Source organism: Theropithecus gelada, chromosome 9 (genome assembly GCF_003255815.1).
Source record: "Theropithecus gelada isolate Dixy chromosome 9, Tgel_1.0, whole genome shotgun sequence".
Taxonomy (NCBI): domain Eukaryota; kingdom Metazoa; phylum Chordata; class Mammalia; order Primates; family Cercopithecidae; genus Theropithecus; species Theropithecus gelada.
Window position 1 is genome coordinate 61,954,134 of NC_037677.1, and position 23,665 is coordinate 61,977,798.

The window sequence follows — 23,665 nt, forward strand, 5'->3', positions numbered from 1 at the left end:
GTGAGCCACCGCGCCCGGCCGTCAGCACTTTGGTTTCTATCTTTCCAGTCATTTCTCTGTGCAGATACATTCACATTAGAGATAATATTTCATCTCACAAAAATGAGGTCATATAGTGCTTATTGTTTTACAGCCCACTTTTGTCATCTAATGTATCCTAAACATTTTTAATTGTCATGAAAAAAACTGCAGGATCATTTTAATGGCTGCAGAGAATCCATCATATGTAACCATAATTGATGTAACCAGCCCCCTGTCATTCAGCACTTGAGCAGTTTTCCAGTTTTTCACTATTATAAACAACATTTAATGTTTAATGACATTAAATATTAGCATTCAGCCACAGTTACTTCCTTAGGATAAATTCCTGTAACTGGGCTGGGCACAGTGGCTCATGCCTGTAATACCAGCATTTTGGGAGGCGGAGGTGGGTGGATCACTTGAGGCCGGGGGTTAGAGACCAGCCTGGCCAACACAGTGAAACCCTGCCTCTACCAAAACAAAACAAAACAAAAAACAAAAAAAGAAAAAAGAAAGAAAGAAAGAAAAAAATTAGCTGGGCACGGTGGCATGTGCCTGTAGTCCCAGCTATTCAGGAGGCTGAGGCAGGAGAATGGCTTGAACCCGGGAGGTGGAGGTTGCAGTGATCCGAGATCGCCCTGCTGGACTCCAGCCTGGGTGACAGAGTGAGACCTTGTCTCAAAAATAAAATAAAATAAAATAAATTCCTGTAACTGGATTTGCTGGATTAAAGGGTATGGAACATGTTAAGATGTTTGATATATGTCACCAAACTGCCCTTCAGAAGTCTCCCATCAGAAGAATGGATGTTTCCCCACACCTTCACCAGTAGTGGGTTTTGTTTTTTTTTAAGACGGACTCTCACTCTGTTGCTCAGGCTGGAGTGCATTGGCATGATTTTGGCTCCCAAAGTGCTGGGACTACAGGCCTGAGCCACTGGGCCCAGCTAGGTTTTGCTATTTTTTAAAAAAAATATTGCTAGTGTAAGAGGTCACCGTTATTTGGGTTTGCCTTTCTTTGATCTCCACTGAGTCTGAGCTTTTTATTCCTGTGTTTATTTTGGGCTTGCATCTGGAGTGGAGCAGGAGACTTTGTCTAGGAGCTCTTCATGTGGTGTTTCCCTGCCTTTGCCAGCATCACTGGCATCAAAAGCCAAATTCTTTTTTTTTTTTTTTTTTTGAGACAGAGTCTCACTCTGTTGCCCAGGCTGGAGTGTAGTGGTGCCATCTTGGCTCACTGCAACCTCCGCTTCCTGGGTTCAAGCAATTCTCCCTGCCTCAGTCTCCCGAGTAGCTGGGATTACAGGCGCCCGCCACCACGCCCAGCTAATTTTTGTAATTTTTAGTAGAGATGGGGTTTCGCCATGTTGGCCAGGCTGGTCTCGAACTCCTGACCTCAGACGATCTGTCTGCTTTGGCCTCCCAAAGATCTGAGATTACAGGCGTGAGCCACTGTGCCCGGCCACAATCTTGTCATTTTTGAAACCAACCCAATTATCCCATAGAACTGACGTTTATGGCTTCTTTGGAATAAATATTGAAATGAAACCTCCCAGTCTTGAAACTTGATAAAGTGACATTTGCCTTATCTGAGTTCATTTCTCAGGAAACCAACCATCAGGTCTTCCAGATAGTATCAAGGAATTGAAACTCATCGGATCTGGACAATGACAGGCCATATTTCCTAAGCCATGATTTCCTAAGCTAGTGCCTGCCTGTTGTTGACCAACTCCTCTTCCTTATCCCTCCCTAATTCCTGCTTTCCTAGATGTAGTTACATTTCTTCCTTGCTATATAAACCCCTAAGTTTAGTCAGTCAGGGGGATAGAGTTGAGACTGACCTCCTTGGACGCGGTACCCAGTTGAAGCATTCTTCCCTGGCAACCCTCATTGTCTTAGTGATTGGCTTTCTGTGTTGTGAGCAGCAGGACCTAGCCCGAACCCCTGTGGTTTCAGTAACAATTTCTGGAAAGGAAAACCATTAGAACTGCCTGTTTTACCCTCTTTACTTCTACCTCCGGCGAGGCTCTTAGCATAACAGTAATCATTTCTGAGTGCTTACTATGCGCCAGTCAATTTTCATGCATTAACTTAATACTTACAACAACCCCACGAGGTAGATACCAACTTTATCCCCATTTCACCGATGAGGAAACTGCAGCAAAGACAGGCTGGGTACTTTGCCCTAGGCCACACAGCCATGAAATGGGCAGAGCCAGGACTTGAGAACGGGCAGACTGGCTCCACATTCCACACTCTTATCTTCCATGCCATACTAACACTGACATTTGCAAAGATGGCACATCACTGTGTATTTAGAAAAACATGGCTGGGTGTGGTGGCTCATGGCTGTCATCCCAGAACTTTGGGAACCCAAGGCAGGAGGATCATTTAAGCCCAGGAGACCGAGATCAGCGTGGGCAACATGGCAAAACCCCTTCTCTACAAAAAATACAAAAAAATTAGCTGGCTATGGTGGTGTGCACCTGTAGTCCCAGCTACCCAGGAGGCTGAGGTGGGAGGATTGCTTGAGCCTGGGAAGCTGAGGCTGCAGTGAGCCATGATCATGCCATTGCACTCCAGCCTGGGCAACAGAGTGAGACCCTGTTTCAAAAAAAAAAAAAAAAAATTCTTCCAAATGCTTCTTGAACTTTATGACCATTAATTAATTAATTAATTAATTCATCCAACCACTGATCTTCTGGGTCAGACACAGTGGCAGGCTATGTGAATGCTGAGGTCAGGAACCGAGGCTTAAACACCCCTCAAAGAGAAAGAGAAGGGCACTGGCATCTAGAAGTAAGACGTCAGCAGCATTCCCCTCTAATGGGCGTCTTGGATTCCTGCTTCCATGAGCAAGTCTTGATACATGTCTTCTCAACCGTTTCCCTGCTCCCCAGCTGAATAGGACACGTGTCGGGAAGTGGTGGGTCAGGCCAAGTGTGAACATGCCACTATTTGGGCTGGTCAGACCCCTCAAGAGCCAGGGCTGGAGGGAGAAGCACTGCCGATTAGCCAATGCTTTGAGTGAACTGATTTAAACCAGGGTCTTCTTGGTCCTAAGGGTCGGTCTCCACGGATAGAGACAGAGGCAGAGGGCATTTTTTTTCTGGGAAGAGAAGCTGCTTAAATAAATCACCCTCGAGTCAGGGGAAAGAGAATGTTAAAAAACAGAAGTGGAATGAATAAATACTCCCAAAAGGAACGAGAAAACTCTGCCCTGCTCACTTGTCCACACTCTGGGAATTGCTCCATGGGGTATCTCAGAGTTGGTCCCTGGAACCTCAGTTCTGGTTTTCAATATTTGTCCAGGTTTACAGCCTGCCTGCCTGGCGCTCATGCTGAGGGACTCATTCTATGTGGCCCTAGGTTCTATTACGAGCTCTACTCGGGCCCCCATTCCAGACTTCAAAGTATTTGTTGATTTAGGCTCACTGTGAATCAGGCATGCTCCATACAGCACCCTACCCTTCCCGTCGATATTATCCCCCATTCTACGCGTGAGCCAGCCGAGGCTCAGAAAGGGCAAGTCACTGGTCCAAAGTCACACAGCCAGGACACATTGTTGCTATTCAAGCCTGGAGAAGAGCAGACTCAGGGCAGACTTTGGAAAGCTGATACCCAGGAGACAGCTGGTGCTTGCCCTGTATGATCCCAGAGGGAAGCCTGCGATTCCGGCTTGGGTTTCATAGCATCCACACAGTATCTTCACCCATTTGTATTGCTATTAGGTGGGTGCAAGCAGTTTTTTACATTAAAGTGATGGCAAAATCCCATGACTTTTGCACCAACCTAATATAATAAAATACCACAGAGTGGGCAAGTTCTAAACAATAGAAATTTATCTCTCAAGTTCTGGAGGCTGGATGTCCAAGATCAAGGTGCTGCAGGTTTGGTGTCTGGTGAGGGATGTTCTCTGCTTCCTGTCTTATTCTGGCTTCTTCTGGAAGGGACAAGTGCTGTGCTGTCACATGGCAGACGGCAAAAAGGAGCGATTGCTCGTTTCCTCCAGCCCTTTCATAAGGTTGCTAATTCCATTCTTTTTTTTTTTTTGAGACAGAGTCACTCCGTCTCCCAGGCTGAAGTGCAATGGTGCGATCTCGGCTCACTGCAACCTCTGCCTCTCAGGCTCAAGCGATTCTCCTGCCTCAGCCTCCTGAGCAGCTGGGATACAGGGGCCCGCCACCACGCCTGGCTAATTTTTGTATTTTTAGTAAAGATTCGATTTCACCATGTTGGCCAGGCTGGTCTGAAACTCCTGACCTCATGATCTGCCCACCTTGGCCTCCCAAAGTGCTGAGACTAGAGGCGTAAGCCACAGCACCCAGCTGCTAATTCCATTCTTGAAGGCTCTCTCCTCATGAACCTTTCTAAACGTCTCACCTCTTGATACTATCACATTGGTGATGAAGTTTCGATACATGAATCTTGGGGGACATTCAAACCATAGCACACAGCCCATGGGGTCTTAATACATCGGGTGTGAGGTGTGAGGCAAAGGATGGGACAGGAGGATCCAGGCCTGGAATCTGAGGATGAGTGGAATGGGTTCATGTTCCAACACGGCTGGCCATTTCAGCTCTCTGTGCCTCATTCTTCTCTCTGTAAAATAGAATACACTTGATCAGACCAAACCACTCTGCTTCACTCTGCCTTTCAATGGCTCTCTATAGCTCTTAGGAGCAAGTCAAACCTCTTTTACTTAGTACATTCGGGCCCCAGATTTCCTCTCCAGCCTCCTGTCTCATCACCGTCTCGGCCAGAGCAAACTGCTTCTTGGTCTCCAAACTTCCCATGTCCCCTTTATCCTCTTTGCACACACAGTGTCCTCTGTCACTCTGTTGAGCTTTCCTGTGTGGGAGAGAATGGAGCAGCATTTGAGCCCAGGCACTGGGCATTGCCATGCTGATCGCAGAGACAGCGTGCCCAAGGGGTCTGTGTGCCCTACAGAGGAGCATGCCCCACTGCGTGCACCGAGACAGAAATGAGTTGAAAACATTCCAGGGGGGCAGCTCTGGCATGGACTGGATGCAGGCCTGACCCTGTTCACCTCCAGGTGGGAAAACCAGCTGTCCTCTTCCTCCGTGTTTATTCTGGCCACCTGCTCAGATGGGCGGGAGAAGTCTAGGTAGGTGCCGTGAGAGATGGCCAGGGGGTGTTCAGTTCCATGGTGTGCGGACCAGGGAGAGCAACCACCTCATTCCTGAGGTCTAAGCATTAAGAAGCCTAGAGTGTATATATATATATATATATTTTTTTTTTTTTTTTTGTAGAGATGCAGCTACTGGGGAGGCTGAGGCAGGAGAATGGCGTGAATCCAGGAGGCGGAGCTTGCCGTGAGCTGAGATCGCACCACTGCTCTCCAGCCTGGCAACCGAGCAAGACTCTGTCTCAAAAAAAAAAAAAAAAAAAAAAAAAAAAGAGTAGTCTAGAGTGAGTGTTGTCAGGAAAGCCAGCCCAGAACTTAGCATTCCAGGACTTTAAGCCAGGGCTGTAAACCCAAATGCCTATAGTGGCTGGGGAGCTGTCACAGTGAATGGCATGGGAGCCGTGGCCCTCTTGGCCTGACACTTTCTCATGTTGGACAGACATGAATTCACAGAGAAGATATTCTGTTGGAAGTCAAACATCAGTGCAAGTGCTATGATACATGGCAATGGGCATTGCTGCCTCAGTAATTGGGGCGACGGGGGATGGGCAGGTGGGGACTCTGCCCTTCTCCTGTTAAAGAGGCTGCTGCCCCCTCCCACCACAGCCTATTTTTCCTGTGGGAATGAGAGCACCCCAGGGTGTAGATGTTGTCAGACTGTGCCCTATCCCCTACACCTAACCTTTTACTGTGCTCTGGAAACTTCCAGCCACCTGTATCTTCACCTCTGAGTCTAATGGGTTTTTCCAGAGTTTGGGAATGCTGTTCTGCTGGGGCCAGCGGCTGTGCTGTGAAATTAATACTCTCCTAGAGCAGTCTCAGCCAGAGGCTGCCAGGCACTGGTGTAGGAACCTCCAGACTGCCTCCCCTCACCCCGGGGTGGAGTGAGTCCAAGGCACCGGCTTTACACTGTGGTTCCCAGAGGGATTCGGCTGCAGTTCCCCAAAGTGGCGGCTGGCTCAGCGGCGCAGTCTTGCTGGCTGCCTGCCTCCTCTCCTCCCTTGCCGGACCGTCTGCAGCTCCTAAAGAAACCATTGTGCCCTTGTCCCAGGGTCAGCTGCCGGTGTAACCCAAACCAAGACACCTGATTTTCAAGAGGAGCCTTTTATATAAAATCCCTTCATTTTCAAGTGTTGTCCTTGAATGCCAACTGTTTGTTTTTGAGACAGAGTCTCACTTTGTCACCCAGGCTGGAGTGCAGTGATGTGATCACAGCTCACTGCAGCCTCAACCTCCTGGGCTTAGGTGATCCTCCCATCTCAGCCTCCCGAGTAGCTAGGACTACAGGTGCGTGCCACCACACCGGGTGAATGTTTTGTTTCGTTTCTGTAGAGACATGGTTTCACCATGTTGCCCAGGCTGGTCTCAAACTCCTGGATTCAAGTGATCCGCCTGCCTTGGCCTCCCAGGGTGCTGGGGGTTATAGGTGTGAGCCACTGTGCTGGCCTGCCAGTTGTTAAAAGCAAAAACAAACATGGTGTGAGCCACATATCCATGGGGCAAATTAGCCCCATGGTCAAAGGTGTATAGGACTGAGTGTACCTGGGCTTGGCCTGACCCTCTAAACTCCTGGGCACTGTGGCTGTGGTTATCCCCAAGGGTGTATTTTTCAACAACTTGGCTGTCTTCCCCTCTGCATAGGCATGAAATGCATCCCAATGTCACCCTCCCTCCCTTCCTCTCTCCCTTCCTTTCCCAACCTTCCCCTCCCTTCCTTCCTCTTTCTTTTTCTTCTTTTTAAGAGGTGGGATCTTGCCATGTTGACTAGGCTGTTCTCGAACTCCTAACCTCAAGCAATCCTCCCATCTCAGCCTCCCGAAGTGCTGGAATTATAGGTGTGGGCCACTAAGCCCGGCCTCTTCCTCCCTTTTTTCGTTCTTTCCTCTTCTCTTCCCTCTCCTTCCTTCCCCTTCCCTCCCTTCCTTCTTTTTCCCCCTTCTAATTTTCTTGGGCGGGCCTCTCCTGCTGGGCACTTACTACCTGCTTCTTCTTCCAATAAACGGCCGGCCCACAGCATTCAGCAAAGATTTTACTAGCTACCAGAGGATTACACCTCCAGGAAACCTATTTACTGCTGGTAACCTTTGTCCCACTGTTTCAGAAATGGCTCCTTTAAGAGCGATCTCAAACTCCTATTTCTCAGATAAATAGTATCCCGTGGTGTTTATACCTGGCCTGGTTCTCCAGAGTCCCCACTCTCTGTGGGGAGTTCCACATCTTTTGGATCATGCCACGGAGGCCCCACAGTGTGGGTTGAGTTGAGGAAGCCAAGAACCAGGGAGGTTTGGGGACAGCAAGTCTCAGGGCCTTGAATCCTGGCCCACAGTGCCCCCTGAGACTGCTGTAATCTCTGAGGGCTCCTCTTACCCTGGCAGCTCGGGGAGGATGGCGTGAAGGGGGATGGGCCTTAAACCCAACCCTGGATTTTTTCTCCCAGCCAACTCACCCACCTTCTAATGTCTGCTTAGGGTGGCTTTTGGTTCTACACACTTCCAGCTGCAGGCTGCTGATAGCTACTATCTGCAGAATGACGGAGTCTTGGCTGGGTGTAGTGTCTCACGCTTATAATCCCAGCACTTTGGGAGGCTGAGGCCGGCAGATTGCTTGAGCTCAGGAGTTCAAGATCAGCCTGGGCAATGTGGTGAGATCCCATCTCTACAAAAAATACAAAAAAGCTAGCAGGTGTGGCACATGCCTGTGGTCCCAGCTACTTGGGAGGCTGAGGCAGGAGGATTGCTAGAGCCTGGGAGGTCTAGGCTGCAGTGAGCTGTGACTGTGTCACTGCACTCCCACCTGGGTGACAGAGTCTTAAAAAATAAAGAAGGCCAGAGTCTTGAAAAACACTGTTGTTTGGGGAAAAAAAAAAAAAAAAGCTTTTCATGATAAAGGAATTCCGTAAAAATGGTTCCTTCTAGGAGGTAATCTTTAACGCTGGGTGAGTCAGGAGAGCGGCCTGCGTGGAGCCTGTAATGGCAAGTGTGCACCGTAACTTCCCAAGAGCAGCCCTGTGACCACAGTTTCTCCAAACACACTTGGGGACGCTGCTGCAGGCTCCAGGGCTGGGCCAGTGCTGGGCCTGGCAGGGCTCTGTGGGCAATGGCACAGGTCCTTGACCCCCGTCCCCTGCTGATCAAACTGCTTTCCAGAGAGTCCCAGCCAACTCTCCCTGTCCCAGAGAGCACACCGGGCACTTGGTTCCCTCCCAGGGTTGAGTAAATTGGGGTGTAGGAAGGAAGACTGAGGATCCCGAAGGGGTCTGGGGGTGGGGGAAAGGGGGAGGAGGAGAGATGGTTCCGGCCTCGTGGCTGAGGGGTGGGCAGGTGGGGAGGCGTCCAGGCTTCTCTGCTCTGTGATTAGTGCAATTTGTTTCCCCAGGGGGTCATTTGTGGTAGGAAACACAGCCCAGAAATTAAACTAACTATATCTAGTCCCCAGAGTAGGGGAGACAGCAATAGCACCTGACTGGGATGGACAGCTTCTGTTCAGGTCGGGATGACAGGTACCAGCTCAAATACTTTAATGGGCAGGAGGGAGCTGGCTTGAGCTTCCCAGGCCTGGACTGGGTGAACTGGCAGAGACACAGGTTAAGATTTGGGGAGGGGGCCTGTTCCCTCACGTTGAGCCTTTCTGAGTCTTCACTCCCTCACTCCAGGAGCCACTGTTCCCATGCTCAGCCCTCCTCCGCCTCTTCCTGCAGCTGCTGGTCCTGCTACCCCTGTGTCCTGAGACCCACAAAGCCCCACCAGCTCTGGCTTCTATGTTCCAAAACGAGCTCTCTCCCTTCTCCCTGGGGAACACCCATGCTCTGTAGGCAGCTCTTGGGAGACAAGCAGGGCTGAAGTAAGAACTGAAGTTGTTATGACAGATGTAACTGCAATTTAAAAGGACTCCATTCAATTTCTTAGCTGAAAGGGTCCTTGGCAATCTTCTCATGTGTTTTTGGAGATTTAGTTGAAGGCCAAATAAATCTGAAATGCTGTCTGAACATGTAAAGCAGATCAAAACACACTGTGGCTCTCGTGGAGAGCGTGCCACCTGCCCTTTCAGCTGACTTTTGAATCCCTAATGGGGCTTTTTGGGAACAATGTGAACAACTGATTATACTTTCATTCTAAAAGGAAACTGGTGTCCAAGTAAAGGCAGTGACTCATCCAAGGTCACACAGCCAGACAGTGGCAAAGCTAGGACTCATCCCCAGGCCCCCTGACCGCTGGCCCAATGCACCTGTCTCTGCCCCCAAATACCTGGGTTTTCTCTCTCTTCCCCCAGCGCAGTCCCCACCAGCTCTGCCAGCCTGGTAACGCAAGGAACGTTCATCCTGCCCATACTCCCCTAGTGCCTTTGATCCTTTGGGAATGGGCAGGGAATGGATTCTCTGTCCTGCTTCATGCTGGAAGTCACCTCCCTTCCGTCAATTAAAAAAAAAAAAATTGTGACCCAATTGCTGCTGAGAACAAATGCAAAGGAAAAGGCAGAGACACGCTGCAGGTTTTGCTCGTTGCATGTTTTCATCTTTAATTAAATAAGTCAAGTAGGCCATCAGGAGATGGGTTCACATTCTATTCTGCAAAGCAGGCCCTGACTGCCAGTGGCTGCCAGCTCTCTGAAGGGCAGCCCCAGCGTTTCCAGGAGACGGCAGATTGTCTGTGGCCATGGCAAGGACATCTGGGACGACAGTGACAGCAGTGGGGCTGGGAGCAATGTGGAACGGCACCAGAGGCTGAGCAGAATGAGCTACATGCTACACATACACGTGGATGCATATGTACATACCGTGGCAGTATATGCCGTGAAGCGGTGTCTCGTACCATGCAGACATGAAATAGCACACAGGGATGAGGTGTTGGCAAAAAGACAGTGTGCAGGACCTGGGAGGGAGCGGGGGAGCCAGGCAAATTTGGACTAGACTATACAGCCGAGATGGAGACTTCAGGGGGTGCCCTGTTCAAACCAATGGCAGAGGACGCAGACCACCTGGGTCATTGTATCCCCCCAGCAAAGTACCTGATCCACAAAGTACCTGATCCAGCAAAGTACCTGATCCACAAAGTACCTCACATGAGCTAGGCCCGTGAGGATGGCACCATGTCTGTAGCCTTGGAAACATGTAACAAATTTGTCCCCCATACAGTTGTGGGGTGCCAAAGGACACGAGACCAAAGGATCTTGAAGCTCTTGAGACATGTGAAGTTGCCAATTCTGCTTTGTGCTTTTGAGGTAAAGAGCAGCTTCCACTGTCTCTGAAACTGCAGCGAGTTGAGAGGTGATGCGGCTGCATTTAGGAAGTCCTGGATCCTCTCCCTTCCATCTGGCTGCGCCTTGTCCTAGAAGCTTCACAAGCAAACCCATCAACTCAGGAGCCCTGGATTTCAGCAGGCGGTCCTTCTATCAGCTTGTACAGATCTGTAAGACACACTTGGCTTGTGAAGGTGTCTACTCCCACCCCACCCCGCTTTCTCTCCCCTTAGCTCTCCTTGCCTCAGGTATCAGCCTTTGAGATCTGGCTTCGCTTTCTGACTTTGGGAATGGGGGTGGGAGGGGACCGCCTTGAGGACACAGCTATTCAGTCTTCTGCTCCTGTTCTAGCAAGGGACAAGTCCTACAGTCAACTGGTCTCACCATGTTGCCCAGGCTGGTCTCCAACTCCTGGGCTCAAGCAATCCTCCCACCTTGGCCTCCCCAAATGTTGGGATTACAAGCCTGAGCCACCGCACCTGGCCTATACGGTCAATAGACCCCAGCATAGCAGAGGATGACCTGGGGCTGGAAGACTTTAGGGTCAGGATATCTCCTCTACCACCCAGGCCAAGAATCAACCTTCTGGGAAGGACCTCCTGCTGGAGCTCCTTCCATTGCCAGACAGATAGATGACCGAGATGGGAGGGAAAGATGTCGTGTGATGCCGGTGCCTCCGTTCTGTGGGGTTTGGTCAGCAGCTGCTCCCCTACGCCAGCCTCTGGCAGTACCTCCCAGGCTGAGGGTGCTAGCAGACAGGAAGTAAACTTGTTATTAAACATCTCTTTTCTGCTTATTTTCAAGTGCATGTATCGCAGAGGGACAAAAGCCTAAATTTGCTTTATATTTCTAAGCTTTTGGAAAATAAATCGGTGACCACCTGCGGTGTGTGTGTGACAGAGACGGGCTTCTGTGCACACGTGGGCTTCTCCTTCCCTCTCTACGGGGACCTGGGAATCCTGCCCTCCACTAATTACTCCCAAGGACCCTCCAGGGCCCTTATCCATTCCTCAATTTATGAACAGGCCCCAAGGGGAAGATGGGAACAGGCAGAGCAGGGACAGCCTGTGAGCGCTGGATGCTGCTCTGTCTCACCAAGGCCTGGAATGTTCTGAGCCATTTCTATAGGCTGGGCCGCAGAACTCATCAATAAGAAAGAACATGAGTAAACACTCATAGCTGAATAGTCCTCTTGTGCTGGGGAGGCTGGCGGCCAGTGGAGAGAGGCCTCAGCTGCTCCCTCTGTCTCCGGGCAGGTGGGCAGTTTGCAGGGGAAGGCTTCTGGCAGACAAGCTGGAACAGAGGAGAAACCAGGGCCAGCCTTGCTAGAAAAGGAGGCCCGGCCCCCAGCGCTTCCATCTTCTCCATCCCAGCTCCAAGCTGAAAATCGTGTCCACGTGGATGACTCCAACCACATCCACAACGTGTCAAGCCAATAGTCACACCACATTGTCCTTCCCCAAACCCCAACGGTTCCCAGAGCATCGCTGAGTCCCAGGGGAATACATTTCCAGGAAACACCCACGCACTTGTGACCGGTCTCAAACACCCGGGCAGAGGTAATATAGCAGCAAGGGCCCTGATGTGGCATCTCAGATAAACATGAGAGAAACCAAGGGATCTCAGATCTTAAACAACGTGCCAGGGCCATCGTGGTGCTGGCACTCCGGCTTATTCTCCTCTGGTGTTCTGAATCGTCTTCTGGTGTCCGTGCATGAACAGAGTGTGTGAATGGTTTCTATTGTTATTTTCTCTCTTGATTCGGGTACAGCGTTGAGTCCCTGCAGATAATAAGGTATTTTCTGTCTCTTCTTTTCACAAAATAAATAAATTAAGTCAACTTGCAGTGTGCACATTGTCAATGTCCTGAGAAGTCCCAAAGGCCCATTCTTGGTACCATCCTCAGAGAGCGGAGTGGGAGGTCTTGGCCCAGAGTAAGAAGGAGGGATAAAGTCTGCTGTCCACAATAGCAAGGCCCCTAGGAAGAGCCTTGGATGGAGGTGGCTGCTCTCTCCCCAGTCCCAGCACCCCCCACCTCTACATGGGGAACAGAGGAGGGAGCAGTGAGGAGGCTGGGGAAGAGCAGCCAGCACTTCTGAGCCTGCCAGAAACATCCTGGCCCCATGGTCACCTTTTCAGAGCTGGTGTTCCTTTGAACTCCAAATTAGAACCATGTCTCTGCACAACTTACTCTTGGCCTCTAAAACCAAGAGTGTTGGGGTGTTCAGGCAAAATAGCAAAAGAAAAGAAAAAAAAAACCCAAGAGTGGAGAACTCCTTGAATGACTGGAGTCCACAGTAACAGAGACCCAGCAGCTCAAATAGGCTGATGATTGCAAATCCCATGAGACGGTTACTGGCCTCCCCTTCTCCAATGGTGGCTTCCTGCCAGGACACACTCTTCCCTCCCCCACGGCAATGCTGGACTCATTCTGTATTCCCCAGTGTCCGTATTACTCAACCCAAAATGCAGCCCTCTGGGTTTACAATGGGCCGTATCTGACAGAGAAATTGTCCAGGAAACCAGAAACAGGGCTGGGCAGCCCTCGGCAAACCCTTGCAAGCTCTGGACACTGAGTTCTGCTCCTGGGTTTGAGGTGGGAGTGGGGAAGGGCTTCTACTCTGGGTATACTTGCTGCTTGATCATGAGGCCTCTGCCCACCCAGGAAACATGTTAGGGCCTGTGAAGGATTTTCAAATCCAGCTTCTTCTCAGGGAGGGGCGAGGGCTGCAAATCTCTGCTGCTCTGGACACTAGGCCAGAACGCTGGTGGCTTTGAGATTCATCCCACATGGGGTTCAAACAGAAAAGCCCATAGGGCACTGTGGCCTGCCACGCGGCCACCTCTCCTCGCTCCTCCTGGGGAAGGCTCCTCCTCCTGTCCTCTCCCTCTGCCAGGAGCCGAGTGCTCCCTGCTGGTGTTCCCCAGCCTCCTTCAAGCCCTCAGGCCCCTACTGCTTGGGAGAGGCGCTCCTGCAGAAACAAAAGCAAAAACACAGCCACAAAACAAGAAAGACACCAAGCCATAAATAACTTAAAAACCCCAAATAAAACACCCAGCACATCCTGCATTGAGCAATACTCTTCCCAGAGCCCTAAGGAGGAATTCCAGGCACTGGTTGTAACCACGGCAACCAGCTGGCCGACCCTGTCCACGAGGGAGAAGGCGGGCTTCTCAGGGAAGGGGTGCATCCTGGCGGGACTTCTCCCCCACGGGTACTCTGTACTTTCCTCCTGGCCCTGCCCCAGATGAGGCCTGGCTGGAAATGGAAGGCCCCATGAGCTGCCTTTTGCCTGCAGGGACCACAGCTGCCTCTCCCTGCCAGGCCTGAGGCAGCCTTCAAATATGGACATGTTCGGGAGCGAGCCAAGCTGGACGGGGCCTTTGGCTGCACCATTTCAAAACATCCTGCCTGCCAGCCGCAAGGATGTGGATAGGTCAGAGGAGGTAGCCATGAGAACCTAAGGCGGGCAGGGGCTTTGAACGCTGCAGTTCTGAATCCGCCGTTCAGTCCCAAACCTGGCCAGGGAACCGTGTCATGTCATGGCCCTTTAACGCATTTCCTTCCCCTGCCCTGCCCTCGAAATAATCCTACAAATGTAATCACAGGCTCCTCTGAGGTGTGTGATACAGAAAAACCCTGTAGGCATAAGCAGCGAGGAAGCTTGTCTGCATAGATGTGTGTGCACTTGTGCCTTTATGAGGCTTGTCTGAGTGTGGCGTACATGTATGCATGTCTATACGCATGTGTGTGTTTTTCAGCTCGATATGGGGCCCAGATTCACCCAGCCATTCCATTCATGAAAATGCTGAATCGCTCTGTACTGGTTGGTAAACAGCCACTGTCACCTCAAATGAGCCTCAAAGGCCACCTTTGACACCCAGGGCTGTCCTGGCCCCTCCTCCAAGGACCCACCCAGATTCCAGACTTCACCATCCAGACAAGAAACGGTTAACACCAAATAAAGTAGGAGGTCTGACTGTCACTGGTCAGAGCCTTGCCCCTTCTGGTTGTTAAATATTTGGACTCTGGCCTGCAGGGTCTCCAGGCACAAATGTATGTTTCTCTGAGATCGAAGCTTGCCAACAGGCCCGGGCCTGCCTGGGCCTGCTCAGGAGGCTGCAACCCCTTGGGTCTGGGTGTGATGGCCCTCAAGGGGACCGGACACTGTCCTGTTCTCCGCGATTAACCCTGGGGCTGCCGCTTTGGCGGAGCGCTGGCTGGGGGCCCTACTGCTACAGGAGGCGCTGCCCGCTCACGGCGCTGCGCACCCGCCCTCTGCGAGGGCTGCGGCAGAAAGGCGGGGCAGGCCTTTCACGAGGAGGGGCACACGGGGCCCCGGCGCCCCTACGTGACCCAGAAGGTGCCCCGCTCCTCCAGCAGGCTGACTGAGCGGTTGGTGAGGGCGGCGGCGTCCCGCGCCAGTTTGTAGCCGAAGAGACGCATGGCAGGGCCGCAGGCGGCCTGCACCACCTGGGCCAGCTTGAAGGGCATGCTGAAGCGCCACTTTTCGAACTGCTCCGAGGAGTTCTTCTGCGTGGAGTAGATGCCGCTGCCGTCGTGGGCCGCCTGCGTGTTCTTCTGGATCCAGTCCTCCACCTGCGGAGTCAGGGGGATGCCGGCAAAGCGGTACATTTCGCGCGCCTTCTGCAGCGGCCCGCGCGCCACGTCCTCATAGCGCACCAGCATGTAGCGGCCCCGCAGCCAGGCGGGCTGCCGCAGCCCCAGCTCTGCGGACAGACGGATGCTCTCGCAGTTGCCCCGCAGCCGCTGCACCTCCTCTTCCCTCAGGCCGTCCTGGCCCTCGTCGTCCAGCCACTTCTTCCAGGTCTTATACTTGCCGGCGAAGGCCACCATGCGCGAGGCCAGCACGGCCCGGGGGTCGCGCACCAGCTGGATGACGCGCAGGTCCAGGCGGGGGTCCTCGGCCAGCGGCTGCAGGAACTCCAGCTGCCGGATGCGCACCGCCTTGAGGGCCATGTGCTCCTTGCGGCGGCAGGCCTCGGCGGCCAGCGTCACGTTGAGGGGGCCGCAGCGGCGGTTCTTGCAGTGGTACTTCTCGAAGACCTTCTTGACGAAGGGCGTGCAGACGGGGTCCTCGCACAGGGAGCGGCTGGAGCCCCGGCGGAACATGAACTCGGTCAGGTGGTCCTCCGGCAGCGGCGTGATGAAGTGCTCCAGCACGTACAGGTCGCACAGGAAGAGCTGCTTGAGCACGTCGCGGTACACCAGGGCCGAGCCCGCGGCGTTGGCGCCCCCCGGCTCAAAGGACACTGTGCGCTCGATGTGCCACAGTGGCTCGAAGAGGTAGAAGATGTTGCCCTGCTGGTTGAAGAATTCGCCCACGAACGAGGAGCCGGTGCGCGTGGTGGCCATGAGCAGCACGTGGCGCCGGGGCCCAGCCACGGCCGGTCTGGGTGGCTCCTCCTTTCCCTCCTCCTCCTCTTTCTCCCCTGTGGCCTCCACGGCTGGCTCCACACCCAGCTGCAAGCTGAGGTTGCGGAGACGGCTCTGCAGCTGGGAGAAGGCTGAATCAAGCTCGCTCAGGGACAAGAGAGATGCGTTCTCAGCTAAGACCAGGGCGGGGTCGGTGCTGTTGGCATCTGCCAGAGCTTGGGGGATCTGCTTCAGCTTGTCTGAGACCCTGTGAGGACAAAGAACATCAGGGTCAGTGGCTGACTGGGGACCCCGTCTCCTGGGCAACCCGAAGCAGTCCCCCAAGCAGATGAACAAGATCTGTCTCAGTTGGGTTTCCCCAAAAGCAGACTTTCAGGCAAGGATTTGTGCTTAGTTTATTTGGGACATGATCACAGGAAGAACTGGATAGGGAAGTGAGGCAGGGGAGGAAAGAGGTCCATGACAGATATGCTGCTAGAAGCAGGTGTGGGCATCAGAGGCTCAGTCTGATGGGAATCTGGGGGGACATTTACTCCCTAGTACTTCCGGCTTGCCAGTGTGCTGGTGGCGAGAAAGCTCTCAGGTGCAGAGCTGTAGGGGCTTGCAGTAGAACCCAATAGGCACAAGTTAGAATGGTCCTTGCTCAGTGACCCAAGTGGGGCATTGACAGTGTCCACTGTATTGCCCAATCCCTGACCCACCCATCTTAGCTAATGCTTTCTTGCAGGGCTTGTGCCTGGGAGGAGAACAGGCTAAGAAATCTTTCTACATCTAACAGGCCCACTGCACATAGCTGTATGCTGCCAATTCAAAGAGGTAAAGGGGCGTTCCCAGGGTAGCCTATTTGAGGGACATGCTCCTGGAGTTGAGCAGTACACAGCCTGGCAGCTGCACATGGCAGCCCTGCCCATCAGAGTATCCATACTAGGACCTTGCCTTTCCACGGGTTCAATGACATCAAGACTTCTATAGGGGATGTGCTGCTAATGCAAGGCCAGGAAGTAAATTAATAGTAATAGTCGCAGCCAGCAAATACTGGACACCAACTATGTGCCAGGCACTGGGCTAAATGCTTTTACATTTTCTCATTCACTCTTTACAACAATGCTGGTCCCATCATTAGCCACATTTTACAGAAGAGGAACTGAAGACTCAGAAATGTGAAGTATCTTGCCTAACCTTTCACAGTTGTAGAGGGCCAACACGGGGGACTCCAACCCAGGCTGTTTGAGTCCAGAGCCCAAGTCTCGCCCCTGTGCAGTCATGAGGACGTGTGCAGAAGCCACTGCCTGGGACACAGGAGGGGCCTGGGGATGGCTTGTTGAAGGAATGCATTTGCAGGTCCACAGAGAGCCCTGCAGTTACCTCCCTGTCCCCACCCACCCCACCTTGAAAGGAAGATGAAGACTTGGGCTTGCAACCCTCACCTTGATATGATTTTATTTTCCTTTTCGATGAAGACAAAAACTATCACCACAAAAACCAAGAAAAGAGCGTATTTGCTTCTCATCTTCAGGCTGTGCAGAAAGTCCCGGCAGTCCTGGGGCAAAGTGAGTCCTTTCTCCATGGGGAAAGGTGGGGCCATGGGGGTTCCTCGGGCCGGCCTTGGACACTCAGCTCAGGGGCATCACTCAGGACCCGGCTTGTCGTCTTCAGGTGGGGGACACCCTCATCCTGTGGAGAGACAGGTGGTCAGAACACCCTTGTCTGTACACGAGGAATGCAGAGGATGTTTCTCCACCAGACTTTTGAGGATCTCAGCCCTGGTTAGCAGCCAGGGCCCAGACCCACTCTCCAGACATAATGTGCCCCAGAGAGACTGAAGGTATCTTTAATAGGTTGTTTAAAATGCTAATGAACCATTGGGTTCATCCATCCCGCCTCCATCAGTTTCTCCCTTGACCTCACACATCAAAGGCATGTGCATGGAAAAGAATAACCCTTGTAGCATAAATGTTATAATAGCAGAAAGAGTGCAAATACCTAAATGAAAATGGTGGAGCATCCAGGTAATGGATTTTTATGTGGCCACAAAGAATAATGAGGTGGATCTATAAATGTGAATGATCCAGAAAATACATGAGCACACACACACACACACACACACACATATATACACACACACAAGGTGCAGACCCTGTGCTTATGCAGGACAGGGCTTCCCAACCTCAGCACTGTTGCCATTTTCCACCAGATAAGTGGGGATTGTCCTGTGAATTATAGAATGTTTGACAGCATTCTTGGCCTCTACCCACTAATTGGCAATAACTGTTTGTTTGTTTTTGAGACAGGGTCTCACTGTGTTGCCCAGGCTGGAGTGCAGTGGCATGATCATAGTTTACTACAGCCTCAACCTCCTAGGCTCAATTGATCCTCCCACCTCAGCCTCCTTAGTCACCACAAGTGCACACCATCACACCCAGCTACTTTTAAAAATTTTTTGTAGAGATGAGGTCTTGCCATGTTGCCCAGCCTAGTCTTGAACTCCTGAGTTCAAGCAATCCACCTGCCTTGGCCTCCCAAAGTACTAGGATTATAGGCACGAGTCACCATGCCTGGCACCCCCTGTTCATCTGTAACCATCAAGTATCTCCAGACATTGCTAAGTGTCTCCTGGGGTGGGAAGGTGGGGGGTGCCAAATCATCCCAGGTGGAGAACCTCCGAAGTAGCAAGATCCCATTCGGAAACAAATGCCGGGAAAAAAATATAGATGCGGGATACAAATGGACTCTGGCTGCAGGAAAACGCAAGGCCTGGTAACAACGGCTGCATCTAGAAGGTGGACAGGAAGGTGGAGAGAGAAGGTGGAGTGAGGCTTATGTTTGCTATGTAACACTGTGCCTTGTTACACATTTTACCATGTGTATGTGTAAATTATAAAAAATTAACGAAAGAAAAAATACCATAGTGCATAAATTCTACCTAAATCCTTAACATGGCCTCAGCCTTCAGGTCTCCACTTTCTAGGCAGCCTTCCCCAGGCTATGTTAGGGCTCCCTACAGCCCCACCACTGTACAAAGATTATCGTGAGCACTGGGGCTTTGTCATAAAGCCATAAAGCAACAATTGTTCAATACTGAACATCCCTTCAGGCAGGACAGGGAGTTTGTCTGGGCCCCTCATTATCTCTCAATTCTGGGCCAGGCAAGAGATATACAGTTGGTGAACAACAGATGGATAAAGGAAAAAATGACTCTCGACTAAAATAGTATGTATCATTATTATTATTACTACTTTGAGATGGAGTCTTGCTCTGTCGCCCAGGCTGGAGTGCAATGGCGCAATCTCGGCTCACTGCAACCTCCGCCTCAAGCAATTCTCCTGCCCCAGCCTCCTGAGAAGCTGGGATTACAGGCATGCATCACTGCGCCCAGCTAATTTTTGTATTTTTAGTAGAGACAGAGTTTCACTATGTTGCCCAGGCTGGTCTTGAATTCCTGACCTCAGATGATCCATCTGCCTAGGCCTCCCAAAGTACTGGGATTACAGGTCATTATTATTATCATCTAAATAGATAATATCTAACAGGGTCTTGCTATATTGCCCAGGCTGGCTTCAAACTCCTAGGCTCAAGCAATCCTCCCTCCTCAGCCTCCAGAGTAGCTGGGACTGCAGGTGTGCCACTGCACTTGGCTATAAAGTTTTTTACGGCTAGAGCAAATACAGGTGCAGAAAGGAGTCTATTCCTATATATATATGTATATATATATATTTTTTGAGATGGAGTCTCACTCTGCAACCCAGGCTAGAGCGCAGTTGTGCAATCTCAGCCCACTGCAACCTCTGCCTTCCGGGTTCAAGTGATTCTCGTGCCTCAGCCTCCTGAGTAGCTGGAATTACAGGTGTGTGCCACCATGCCCGGCTAATTTTTGTATTTTTTGGTAGAGATGGGGTTTCACCATGTTGGCCAAGTTGGTCTCGAACTCCTTATCTCAGGTGATCCGCTTGCCTCGGCCTCCCAAAGTGCTGGGATTACAGGTGTGAGCCACTTCACCTGGCCTAGGAGAGTCTATTCCTAACTGGAATTGTCCTGCCGTTTCCTAATTTTTCTGGGCCTTTTCTCATGAACTTATTAAGTTAATATTTTCTGAGCATTTACCTTGTGCTGGCTTCTGGCCTAGGCACTGAAAATACGGCGGTGAACAAGCAGGCATGATCTGTGCCCTCCCGGGGCTTGTACTCTGGTTGGGAGGGTCAACCAATGATATGGGGAGCTGAAGTTTACTCAGGCATGTTTCTCTGTGCCAGGTGCCATGCTAAGCACTTGCACTCATCCAATCCTCAGCAAAGCCCTATGAGGCAGCAACTAACCCATTTTCCAGGTGAGGAAACTGAGGTTGAGACAAGTTCACTAACTTACTTAAGGTTCCTCCAGCAGAAGCCTCTGGCCACCCCTCCCAGGTCCAGGTCATTTGAGCTTCTTGGTGTACCTTGGGGACTCCAGCCTAGCTCCTGTGGTGGGGCTTTCCGGCTGACCATCTCCCTTCCCAGAATGCAAGCTCCCCAAAGTTGGGGGTCACATCTAGAATGGCACTTGGCACAGACCAGCTGTGCAAAAAACAATGGTGAGGCTGGTGCCTGGCAGCTGTTGGCAAGAATGTGTAGAATGGCCAGTGGGGCTACATCCCCCATGCACCCTGTTTAGCCTGTGGTGGGGTGTGAGGCCACCTACCCCACTGAGAGGGTGAGAACCACCACTGAGTTTTCGGAGTACAAGGTGTTGATATCCTGACTTTCTGTCCTCTCCACTCTCAGGTTGTCTGGGGCTGATGATGGGAGGGAAGCAGAAGGAGCTGGGGTTAGAAGTCCTGGGCTCTAGTCCTTTCTGTGTCTCTAGATGCTGTGCAACCTTGTATAAGTGACAACCTCTCTGATCCTGTTTGTAGCATGAAAAGGGCATCCCTGCTGATAAAGGTGCTGTGAGGAATGTATCTGATGCATGGTAAATGCTCATGAAATAGGAGAGGGGTGAGAAGGCAGGTGTGGGTGAGGGAGCTGTCCTAGCTACCCCTCCCTTCTGGGCCTGGCACCTTGGTAAGGTATAGAAGTTGGGGTGCCTAAATGACAAGCCTCTGAACCTTCTCCTTCCCTCCCTTCCAGGTACTATTTCTATTTTTAAGTTGCTGTTCCAGCCTCCTCATCCCCAGAGCAACACGGCGTTCCTAAGATCCTTCCTGACACTGCCCTAAAAGGAAGAAGCAAAGTTGGACACTCGGACAGGAACCCAGGCAGGCTGCTGGCTCCCTTGCCCTGCCCAGACAGCTGCCCCTCTGTTCAGCTTTGGAAACCTAGCAGGCAGGTGGGCAGGTGAGAGAGGTTTGGAGCTTCCTAGAGCCAGGAGCAGGGAGAGGGTCATGGTGCCAGGAGGTCACAGGGCCATGAGGGAAGGGGATAGGGCCCGGATGGGGGTTACTCAGCAAAGCCCCATGCAGAACCCACCATGCAGGAGGCCCCCCGTGCAGGAGGCCCTTTACAAGAAGCAGACCTGTGACACCTGTGACATCAGATGAACCTTTGTATCACTTCTCTCCCACTTTCATGGTGCAAGGGCTAGCCCTGCCTCCCTTGCTTAGTTCATGGGAAGAACCAAAAAATCTCTTCCTCTTTCTCTTGCTCCCTCCTAGCCCCTGGTACTCAAAGCCTTTCATCCAGCCGGGCACAGTGGTTCATGCCTATAATCCCAGCACTTTGGGAGGCCGAGGCAGGTGGACCTGAGGTCTGGAGTTTGAGACCAGCCTGGCCAACATGGTGAAACCCTGTCTCTACTAAAAATACAAAAATTAGCCAGGTGTGGTGGCGGTCGCCTGTAATCCCAGCTGTTTGGGAGGCTGAGGCAGGAGAATTGCTTGAACCTGGGGGTGGAGGTTGCAGTGAGCCAAGATCATGCCATTGTACTGGAGCCTGGGCACTCAGAGTAAAACTCTGTCTCAAAAACAAAAAACAAAAAACCTTTCATCCCCTCAATGCCCCAGCAAATACGTAACAGCCCAAGGAACAGGTGGCATCCCCTGCTTGGGCCCACTGGGGCGGCCAGGCCAACAGTGAAGCATGCCAGAGGCATGTGCCAGGTCAGCTCTGCTTGAGGGCAGCAGGCAGTGGGACAGCTCCCTTGGCCCAGTTTTGTCCAGCACTCTGCACGTTGACAGCAAACACCAGAGGCAGGAAAGGAGGCACAGTGCTGAGTTCTTTCAGGGCAGCGACCATCTGGTGAGTGCACACTACGTGCCAGGCCCTGGGCAGAACCAGCCCAACCTTCCAGGTGCTGACTGGGATGTGAACTCCTGTCCCATCTATGACACAGTTCTCAAATCACTGTTCTCCCTCTGTCTCACGTCCTCACCTGCCTATCACCTCCGAACTGTCTCATCTGGCTTTTGTCCCCACCCCTCCACCGAATAATGCTCTCGACGGCATCCACAATCTCCCGGGGCCCTAGTGCGGCTGCTGTGGGCTTCTCATCCTCCATGCTGCATCGCCTATTCCCTCCCCGCGGAGGCCCACATTTCTGCTGGCCTCCCCACGCCCCCTCCTGCTTCCCTGGCTTCCTCAGGCCCGGCCTCCTCTATGGGATCCCATGTGGGCACGCTTGCCACCCAGACAGGGGAGCACCTGAGCACCTGATCACAACTGTGCTGCCACCCAGCTTCTCAGCCACATGGAAACTTCTCAGAGGCACAGACAACAAGGCAGCTCCTGCTTCAAACACTCCATGCACTACTTGGTAAAAAAAAAAAAAAAAAAGCCCTGTAAGGGCCTTCGAGATCCAGACCCTGCTCACCCTTCCCACCTCTTCTCCCAACACCCCTACCCCGGCCCTTCCTGCTGCTCCCCACCTGGGGGCTTCTGCATCAGCTGGTCCCTCTGCCAGGGCCAGATCTGCTCTGGCTCGCTCCTTCTAAGCAATCAGGACTCAGCTCAAATGCCCCCCTGCTCTAGAGTCCTTCCCTGACCCCTGACCTAATGTGGGCCACCCTCATCACTTTCCCTCTTGGCACCCTGCTTTACTCCCTTCATAGATGGAAACGTGCTTGCTGATGGCCTCTCATCCCCCAGAACATTGGCTCCGGGAGAGGAGAGCTTCATCTGTCTGCTCTACCCTTGCATCTCCAATGCCCGGAATTGTACCTGGCACAGAGTGGGTGCTTCATAAATACTTGCTGAATGAATGAATGAATGAATCAATGTCCTTCCCAAAGCATTGAGCCCAGTGCAAGATGCTTAATCGTTCTAAGTTGACAGAAGATGTGAAGAGGAAGAAAAAAAGGCAGTTGCTCCATAGATGAGTGGTCCACGTGTGCACAGGCTGTGAGCATGAGTGCGTAGGCCACAGGTACATGCCAAGGGTGTGTGCTGGAAACCTGTGCTGGGAGCATAGTGTGAACCATGGGCACCGACTGTGGGCAAAACTTCACACTTGGGACTGCACATAACTTTAGTCTCTTGAATTCTTGTTTCCATCCAGCCTTTTACAGCTGTGGGCTAACAAGGGGGAGGGCAGAAAACAGCCTAAGCCATCTGCAGACAAATGTGAGCAAGGGAACGCTGTGGAAAAAGGGGGCTGTGAGCTGAGGCCGGGCAAGCCCCAGCAAGTGAGGCTTCAGCTTCCCTCCCTTCTCTCCCCCAGGGGTCTTTCTGCTCAGGCCTCCCTCGTGACTTGGCAAGGTGCCTCCCAGAGAACGAGTTTTCTACTTGGATGGTCTCCAACCAGGCCTTTCCACTGAGGCCCAAAATGGACTGTGGCCCCGTTCTAGCCTCCCCCAGGGAAGGTGGGGGTCCCAGCAAGTCGGCTGTGATAAGGGACGGCCCCGCCAGACATTGCATCAGGCAGCAAAACTCCACTCCCCTCGCCTGCCTGGGGCCA

The 23,665-nt window shown here is 52.1% G+C and overlaps 2 protein-coding genes and 1 pseudogene across 4 annotated transcripts in view; all 3 read right to left on the bottom strand.

The window, feature by feature from the left end:
• Positions 1 to 9,658: 9,658 nt before the first annotated feature.
• On the bottom strand, positions 9,659 to 12,221 carry LOC112632058 (annotated as a pseudogene). The gene has a single exon (XR_003121246.1). The product of XR_003121246.1 is annotated as an uncharacterized LOC112632058 (transcript).
• Positions 9,659 to 12,595, bottom strand: LOC112632057. The gene has a single exon (XM_025397696.1). It carries the CDS (start codon positions 12,516 to 12,518, stop codon positions 12,027 to 12,029), a length of 492 nt encoding a protein of 163 aa, XP_025253481.1. The 5' UTR covers positions 12,519 to 12,595; the 3' UTR covers positions 9,659 to 12,026.
• A 2,053-nt stretch (positions 12,596 to 14,648) lies between these two features.
• The window catches only part of CHST3 (carbohydrate sulfotransferase 3), a 44,603-nt gene continuing 35,586 nt past the window's right edge, over positions 14,649 to 23,665 (bottom strand). For both annotated transcript variants that reach the window (XM_025397695.1, XM_025397693.1), the window contains exons 2-3: positions 17,230 to 17,476; positions 14,649 to 16,049 (exon numbers count right to left, since the gene is read on the bottom strand). In XM_025397695.1, the coding sequence (XP_025253480.1) occupies positions 14,753 to 16,049; positions 17,230 to 17,387 (1,455 nt within the window). In that variant the 5' untranslated portion in view covers positions 17,388 to 17,476 and the 3' untranslated portion in view covers positions 14,649 to 14,752. The remainder of the gene's footprint in view (positions 16,050 to 17,229; positions 17,477 to 23,665) is intronic.

Excerpts from the sequence above, each read along its gene's own strand:
- LOC112632057 (XM_025397696.1), bottom strand. The coding sequence starts at position 12,518 with ATGTTTCTGGCAGGCTCAGAAGTGCTGGCTGCTCTTCCCCAGCCTCCT.